Here is a 9005-nt window from a genome sequence, read left to right on the forward strand (position 1 = left end):
TTCGGTATTCATTACCACACTCGTACAAATATCTCTATAGACATTTTTGCAAGTAAATATTTTTTTTTCAATTTAGTTTTTGAAAATGTTCCGGAACGTCTGCATTCTTTAAACCTATACAAAATTAAAACTTATAAAATTAATTATAATAATAGTATAGGTCGCGACATAGTTGGGACAAGTATAGATGATATCTGTCAGTGATTAACATAAAAAGCGCTTCGATGTAAATGTCTCATTAATTTTTATATTTATAATTTTACAAATACGTATGTTTGATTATTATATTACGTATGAATAATCAATAAATATATTTTAATTAAAAATAACCTGAAAAAATTCTATTTTTTATACGAATTTTAAGTTTTGAACCACCCCTGTATAAAGGGAAATGGTTCGATTAAAAAATACCCAGCACAGTGGGGTTGCTAAACATATACTGACACATACAGTCAGTATGTGTTTAGCGTTGATAATGGTAACATTATTTCCGAAATAAGTATCCGCGATTTTTCAGTAATTTTTTGTTGCTTTTTAAGTTTAATATTTTTTAGTTTTAAATTAATAATATTTTTAATAGTTATAATTTTAAGTAATATTAGCTACAAGTGATCAATTTTTATTATATGTACTTTAAGATTTTTAATCTACATATTATATAATGTATAAAAAACGTTGTCAGGGGTTCAGATGCCATGGACCTTCTCTCCAAATTCACTATTACATAACAAACTATCAATATTTTTGTCCAACACTAAAAATTATATTAAAAATAATTATTTATAAATGGAAAATGTTCTTATTTAGGATGTTTAGTCATTTACTATATTCAATAACTCAAATTATAAATTATTATCCAAATTTGTTATTAGTCTTTTAGTTAAATTAAATAAACATAAATAAAATAAAATATTACAAATAACTTTTTATAAAAATAAACAACACATTACACCTTAACTGAGAGGATAGTAATAATATTTTTTATTTGAAAATAATCTAGATTAATATTATGATAATTGGTAAGAAATGTAGAAAATTGTGAGATTAAAACATATTACACAATATATATTTTATTTAAAATTATATTTTTATTTTATAAATTTTAAATAAACAATTGTAACCTTTTCTTTAACACAAAAATTCTGCATACATTTTTCTAATATTGTATACACATATATAAACAATGTATCATGATAAATTTATACTAAACATAGTATTTCCTTTAACATTTTATATTTATACAAAGATACACTTTTTTAATCTATAATTTTCACGAAAAAAGGTCAATAACACACATTTAGAGTTTAATTGAATCATATAAATAGTATAAAGTTTTAAGTCATTAACTATTAGTAAATAGGTATTTAGTACTGTAATATACACTATAAGGCAAGAACACACAACACAAAAAAAGATTAAACCATTTCAATAATAAATTAAGAAGACTATAATAATAATAATAATAATTATAAAATTACTTATAATACTGAAATTTATAAACCATTAAGTAATAGGACTATCTTAAAGTATACTGGTTATTTACTGCTCTGACTATATTACCGACTCCAGGTTCTGGTGTTAAACGATTGGTAAATTCAGTTTGTAAATCTTTCGTCTTTGTTCTAATGGGCGCCAACATTGTTTTAAACTAGATCACAAAATAAACAATTTATTATACATAAAAGTAATAAAATTAACACTTGTTGAGTTTGAGTTTCTTACTTCTCGGTATAATTGTGGTGCAGAAGGTCGCAATCCATGTTCAGTATTTTGAGATGGTGGAGCATTTGGATCTCGAGTTATTACAATATAATTGATATTACTATTAGAAGGTATGACTCCATACTTAATTGGTGTATTTAATATATAATCTCTAAGAGTAACATCACCAGGACCCCCATTTTCTAGAGGTATTAAATGGGTCTGGAAGTGTTCAAGCATATCTTGTATACTAGAGAATGAAAGATGTTGAACACGACAATGTCCCTGATCATTCAATGTCATACGCAAATGCTGTTAAAAATACAAAAATATCAAATCAATGAGTACATTAAATCTAAATATATTTAAAATATACTTTTGGTTTTCCTTTGAAATTAAATGTTAACACATATTCACCCTTTCGGGTTTCAGACTGCCTCACTAGAAACATGCCATGACCATCAGTACCAAGATGTGACACTAAGTTTGTTGCATCTGATCGAGCAAGCATCCCGTGAAACCATGGATACAGGCGTAAAGATACTGATATATCATTTTCTATAATAAATTAAAAATTAAGTAGAAAGATAAAATTAAAAAATTAAATTAACTTTTAAATTTTCCTTACCAACATCTGAATTTGCAATATCTAAATTATTATTTGAATTATAAGAAGAGTTTAAGATGTGATCATTTGAATGGGTAACTGATGTATCTAATATACCATCAATGCTTCCTATAATACTGTAAAATAAAAATACAATGAGTGTGCATTTAATCAAACATAAAAATAAAAATGGATCGACTACCTTATATCATCATGTAAACCATCTCGTTTACGCATACAATATTTAATTGTTGCTAACCATTGGCGCATTTCTTCAGGATTTAATGCATCAATTATATATTCAATATTATTTTCATCCTATAAAATATTTAAAATCATTATAAAATAATATGTAAAAATATGTATTAGCATAAAAAAAATTACCTTCAAAACAAAAGTATTAGCATATCGTTCAGGCATTTCAATTTCTTTGGTTTCTCTAGCATCTTGTATAAGAAAACAGAACACTCCATGTTTTGGTTTTAAAGACTATAATGAATTGGTATAAGATATGAACTACTTATTAAAATGATGCAAGTCAAATAATATATTTTTTTTAATATAGTGAACATAAATGTTGAATTAAGATTGATTAATCATGTTTAAATTGCACGAATCAAGGTTCTCAAAAGGTATGTTCTCAAAATAAAAATGTTATTAAGTAATTTTTACTTTTTCTTTCAAATAATTAAAAAATGATGTATAATCTATCTACAAAAAATAACTTGTATTTGAAAACTCATTTTTTAATTTTATGACTTGTAAAATTTCTTAAATAAGTGGATTGAATTTAAATTTCATACAAATTTAAAAATACACAGAATTATGCCATATGAAACTTATATCTATAAATTAATATAACAAAATAAAGTCGATTTGTTTGCGATTTTGGTTAAAAACTGATTTAAAAAAAACCCAGCACAGGGGGGTCGCGGTACAGTGATGACATGGCATAGTTGGATCAAGTATAATGACATCTGACAGTGATTAAAATCACTATAAAAAAAAAAGCTTCGATGCAAATCTTTAGAAAGTTTTTAATTTTAAAAAATTGGTGGATTATTCCAAAAGCTATATGATCTGCTATTTCCTTATTAATATCCTGATTATGACAAATTATGTCGAATAAAAAAGGGATATAAATATTATTTCTCATAAAAAATTTTTGTTAAAAAATAGCATTCGGTATCTATTTTCAACATAAAGACAAAAAAAAGTTCAAAATTTTTTTTTTTTCCATAATAAAGTACATTACATAAGCTTTAATTTAAGATATATATAAAAGTGTCAGTATTTCCTGAACACTTTTAAGAGTTAATTTTTTGTGAAAACGTTATTTTGAATCCCTCCTGTGGGCAGATAAAGGGTTAGATTAAAAAAAAAAATTATATTGATTTGGTCATTTTTTAAAAAGTTATGGCAGTTTTAAGAAAAAAAAATTGAAAAAATTTCAAAAACTAGCAATTTTTAAATTTGTAATTTTTTCAATTTTTGAGGGTAATGTCTTCAACTAGATACGATTTGTGATTTTTTGACGATTGTTGAAAGAAATCAATTTGGTGAGAGCTAAGAAAAAGTGGACACACAAAAAAAAAAAACACATTATAGTAAAATTAATACCTTCTCAGCTTTTCATTGGAGCTAAAAAAAATATGTCATATAAAAGACCCGTCTCAACTATCATTGGCTTAGCCAAGAACCATCTTTTGCATGATAAGTTTAGGAAATAAAAGAATGTTTAATTGATCATTATAACTATAAAAGACTCCAATCAATATATTAAATATCATATTTTTATACTTTTCAAAGTTACCAAATTAAAAATATATCTATTGGAAGTATTTAAATAAAATCTATCAACAAAGATTTTATTGTTGGACATCAAATATTATATCTATATTTCATACGCGATTATTATTATTATTTTTTTTATATTATATTAATATATTAAATTTTTATATTAGATATATAATTATAATTCATAGCAACATTTTTTCATATAAGCTAATATTTGTTGCAGAGAGAACAGTAAAGCTTGTTTAATACAGTGTATCAAAAATTAACACATATACCTTTACTGTAGTCATATACCTACCTATTTATACATACTAAAGTTCTAGTTCTCAACTAAATGAAAGAAGTTACTTATGCATTGTAGTTTTCGAAATATAAATTAAGTAATTTATTCTTGATATATAAAAAAAAGAATTTTGGAACTGCCTGTAATCTTTAATATTAATTTTATTTAATTAATTCAAACAATTCATTATAAAAAAAATTTAGATGAATCTTTAGAAATATCAATGGGAATAAGTTAAATGATAATATTTGTGATTTAATGGCGAAAAAATAGTTTATTAGTAGAATATACTTAATGATTATTTGTACATACTTTGGGAGGAGAATAAAATTCTAAAGTGTAGCCATCTGTACTTTTAACTAGAGCAAGTCTTGCTTTTTCCCATTTTGGTTCACCGCCATCAATTGTTTCACCTAATCTGTAATTTACTATTCCTTCCTTACGACATTCTACAACTATTTTTGCTAGTTTCTTTTTACATTTCATCGGTCTCTGTGATACAATAGATGCTGCATCTAATTCTACTTCATCTGAGTGTTGCTTATGAAAAAGGGGTCTTAAAGCTCTAAATGACATACGTCTGCAATAAATCCTATTTTAAATCATGAACTTATGTATTTTTTAAATATTTTAGTGCAATATACCTGAAAAATGGCTTTTTCTTGACAGTTGCCATTGATTCTGTATCAGAATCGCTGTTACCAGAATCATTGTCTGGCCAGTTATACCTATCACATTCTCGTTTGAAATGAGTAGCAAATGATTTAATAAAATGTCCCAAGACTTCTTGTCGAGATGACGGCTGAGTTGAAAACGTTGAAACTAACTGCTCTGCACTAATTCGGGCTTGTTCATCACACGTTTCTGTCCAATTATTAGCATGATTCATTTTTTATAAAACTACAATTTCATATTTTACAAAAACGTTCTAAGTTCACATATAATTATAAAAATTAAGTTAATATTTTTTATTCAGTTCAAATTAATCGTATTTTTTTCGTATCTCAATATTACACATATTTATTTTTATCAAGAGTTAGGTAAAAAAGTAAAATAATCTCTAAAAATTAAATAACCAACTAATATGTAGTATTAAATTGTACGATTAAAAAAAAAAAATTGTTTTTAATGTATTAATCTACAGTAATTTTTAACTAGTATCACTTTTATAAATTTTATTTCACTTAATATTCAGAGCATGTAAACAACGTGAGTGTTTTTAAATTTTATTCCATTATCAAATATCAGTAGATAAATTAACACAACTATCACAGTCTTGAAGACGCATAATGTATCGATCCATATGAAAACGTATTAATGATAACAAGAAATTAAAAATATACATGTGTTTACAATATTATGTTAAATGCTTAATCGCTTTTTTTTGTTAGCTTTTTCTAAAAACGTGTTAAAATAATTAGAAGCATTTTAAATGTTATAATAGGCTGTATTCTAAAGTTTGAAACATTTTAAACGATTATTTAGGAGCACTATTTCTAATATTAATAATTTATTTAATACATTTATTATATAACATCTAAAAAACGTTAAGTAACAGTTAAACATTTTTTTTACATCAGTATAAAATACTATTTATGTGTACTTATAACATACCCATATGTTATTAATAAAAAATTATAATCTTACACATTTAGAAACTATTGCAGAAAAAATTATTTTTATACAGACTTAATATCTCAATATCATTATCAAGTAGGTAGTTTACATAATTAAAAAGTTTTTTTCTTTATGTGGACTTAATAAGCCAAGTTAGTGACTGATATGATAGTTTCTTTTAGTTGCATGTATTTATGCGCTTTCACACAAACACTACTTTCTATACTTTGAGAATAAAGTATTTTTTATAAATAAAATATGTATATTGATTAAGTTCTTTTCGAATTTCCCATTTGAAAACCATTAGTATCAGCTCAGTAGAAATGAAATGGTAGATGATACCATACTGTATCTATTAATAAGCAATACTACTCATTGAATTCTAATTTTTAAAAAATTTTATAGTTACAGTATGTCATCTTTAGATCCTTATTTGGCCAAAGATTTAACTGATAGATTAAACAAAACAGTGAAAGATATCAATGAAATGCATAATTTATTACTAGGGTCACCATCACCCATTGTTAAATCTGCTGGATGGAGTGTAAATGATGTACAAAACCAACCATTACCAATGTTATTGCAAGATCCTATATTGAAAGCAATGTACAGCCGAGGATACTCTGATGCTTTAATTAATAATCAACAAGTGCAATCCATTCAATTTGTTCAGAAACCATTAGGTTTTGAATCATCGAATATGAGTAATAGGCATGACATTTCTAAAAATGCCTCAAATAAATGTGTTGCTTTAAAATCTAAAACAAATGTTGTAACTTGTGAACCACTAAGTGATAATGACTTTTATGGAACATATACATAATTATATATGTAATGACAAGTACTCATTAATTATATATATATTTTTTAATTTATAAAAATAAACAAAATAAAAATTAGTATAAAACTAGTCTGTGTTCTATACAATTTTATAGATTTATTTTGGTTTTAATTATCTTGATATTGTAAAACTTGCATAAAGAAACAAACATTTTTTTCTAAAAAAAATTATGAACTTTACATTTGGAGATAAATGTCTAAACTATAAGTATAATAATAGAAAACAATTTTTCAGTTGCTAAGATTGTAAAGAATTCAGTGTTATATGAACATGGTTTGAAAAAATTGTCATTATAAGCTAATTTTATGTTAAATGAAGAAGTAGATGCTCTCCAAAATAACTAATGGTTTCAAAAAGAACAAATTTCAAGAGCCAGAAAAAATTTAATATTTATTAATAAATTTGTTGTATATATACTTCTTTTTAGTCGTGCCAAATAACTATATGAAAATTTTTTTTTTTTACAATTGCTTGTGTTTCGACAATTCTAAATATAAAATTAATTTTATTAATAAATTTATTTAAGAATTTATACTTGTTATTAAATAAGTTTTAAAAAATAAATAAAATCACTTGTCTACTTTTTGTACAATGGTGATAATATTATTAACTATAAGTTATGTATTTATTATATTATTATGAGGAAAATATAACTTGATAGTAAAATATTATTGGCAGTTCATTCAATTCCCTTATGCACTGATCTTGGTGCCTAAGATTTCTATTGTTAATCATTGATTTAGATAATAGCTTCTTTACCACATTGCTTAGTCTCGTTCAGTTTTCACTAAAAGACAGTTTATTTGTGGGGGTTTATACCTCACAGGTCTCATATTAGGACAAACTATAATTACATAATTAAATATAAAATTCTAAAATAAAAATCATAGACTAAAAAATATTTTAATGTATTTTAGGTGCGACTTGGTTGTAAGATAGGCGTAGTCGCAATACTATTTGATATTTGTAAACAATCTAATTACTAAAATATGTCTTCATAAACCCATTTATAACGAACATTTTATTCTAAGAAGGAAAACTTAGAAATAAAATAACAGGCAAATTTTTAATTTCAACATATTCGAGGGAAAATTTTCACGAGGCTTTGAAAACTTATTTTTACCTATTATTAGTAAGAATAAGTATTAAGAGTAAAAAAGTTTTTGACTTTCATATTATCATATTAATATTTTAGTGACGGAAATTTAATGTTAAATGGTTTATAGTATAGGTCCAAACCTATTGCGGCGTTTAATATAGAGAGGACAATTTTATTTTTTATAGAAGGGTCAAATAATCTCTCTAATAGTCTTGGTTGATCCAAATTTACGATATGATTAAGAGTGGTAATTTAAATGGATGGCTAAAGTGTTACATATTAACTTATTGCTTTCATTGAATAATTGAAGAGATAAGTTTAAAAAGTATATGACTGTAAATGAAGGATATCACTATTTTCTTTTTAACTTCGATGCGAAGCTGAGAAGGTATTGGTTTTACTATGATGTGTTTTTTTTTGTCTGTTACCACTTTTTCTCAGCTCTCACCGAACCGATTTCTTTCAATGATACGTCAAAAGATCACAAATCGTATCTAGTTGAAGACATTACCCTCAAAAATTGAAAAAATTTCCCTCGTTCCCCGTAAATGGAGGAAACCTCCAAAAAAATTACAAATTTAAAAATCGCTAATTTTCGAAATTTTTTACTTAAAATTGCCATAACCTTTTTAAAAATAACCAAATCAATTTTTTTTTTTTATATAGATGCATGATATCATTACCTTTCATTTGGTATATTTTTTTTATAAATCTGACCCTTTACCTGCCCATAGGGGGGATTTAAAAGGACAAATTTTTCACAAAAAATTAACTTTTTCAACTTGACTTTTGAAAATGTTCCGGAAGGTCTGACACTTTTATATATATCTTAAATTAAAGCTAATGTAACATACTTTATTATAGAAAAAAATAATTCGGACTTTATTTTATCTTCACGGTGAAAATGGCTACCAAATGCTATTTTTGTGTGAAAATTCTCGATTTTTTTTTATATTTTTAACTTTATAATGCTTTTAATTATTGAAAAATGTATGGATCAACACAATTTTAATATGAAAAATAATATTTTTTGATAATCCCTTTTTTATTCGACTTACTA

General features: G+C 24.6%; 2 protein-coding genes across 5 annotated transcripts; one reads left to right on the forward strand and one right to left on the reverse strand.

Moving 5' to 3' along the window:
• Positions 1-1175: 1175 nt before the first annotated feature.
• On the reverse strand, positions 1176-5623 carry LOC126895058 (SH2B adapter protein 2). Its single transcript, XM_050666524.1, has 8 exons — positions 5033-5623; positions 4701-4968; positions 2693-2797; positions 2511-2626; positions 2330-2445; positions 2078-2259; positions 1723-2013; positions 1176-1648 (listed from the first exon to the last, which is right to left on the reverse strand). Exons 1-8 carry the CDS (start codon positions 5275-5277, stop codon positions 1517-1519), a joined length of 1455 nt encoding a protein of 484 aa, XP_050522481.1. The 5' UTR covers positions 5278-5623; the 3' UTR covers positions 1176-1516.
• Positions 5624-5780: 157 nt separating this feature from the next.
• LOC126895065 (uncharacterized) lies at positions 5781-7441 on the forward strand. Of its 4 annotated transcripts, none has more exons than XR_007701584.1 (3): positions 5781-6101; positions 6411-6846; positions 7081-7439. XR_007701584.1 is itself a non-coding variant. In XM_050666536.1 (3 exons), exon 2 carries the CDS (start codon positions 6418-6420, stop codon positions 6826-6828), a length of 411 nt encoding a protein of 136 aa, XP_050522493.1. In that variant the 5' UTR covers positions 6140-6157; positions 6411-6417; the 3' UTR covers positions 6829-6846; positions 7081-7441. The 4 variants fall into 4 exon arrangements, 2 of the variants coding, with proteins under 2 accessions (XP_050522491.1, XP_050522493.1); XR_007701585.1 differs by having other exon boundaries at positions 5782-6101; positions 6411-6836; positions 7081-7438; XM_050666536.1 differs by lacking the exon at positions 5781-6101 and adding an exon at positions 6140-6157 and having other exon boundaries at positions 7081-7441.
• The last annotated feature ends 1564 nt before the right edge of the window (positions 7442-9005 follow it).

Source organism: Daktulosphaira vitifoliae, unplaced genomic scaffold, assembly GCF_025091365.1.
Source record: "Daktulosphaira vitifoliae isolate Bord-2020 unplaced genomic scaffold, ASM2509136v1 Scaffold_1, whole genome shotgun sequence".
Taxonomy (NCBI): Eukaryota; Metazoa; Arthropoda; class Insecta; order Hemiptera; family Phylloxeridae; genus Daktulosphaira; species Daktulosphaira vitifoliae.

Coding starts and splice junctions, on each gene's coding strand:
- LOC126895058 (XM_050666524.1), bottom strand. CDS start 5,277: ATGAATCATGCTAATAATTGGACAGAAACGTGTGATGAACAAGCCCGA. Junction 2,627..2,692: donor CTAATACTTTTGTTTTGAAG/GTAATTTTTTTT, acceptor AATATTTTATAG/GATGAAAATAATATTGAATA. Junction 2,260..2,329: donor TATTGCAAATTCAGATGTTG/GTAAGGAAAATT, acceptor AATTTATTATAG/AAAATGATATATCAGTATCT.
- LOC126895065 (XM_050666534.1), top strand. CDS start 6,418: ATGTCATCTTTAGATCCTTATTTGGCCAAAGATTTAACTGATAGATTA.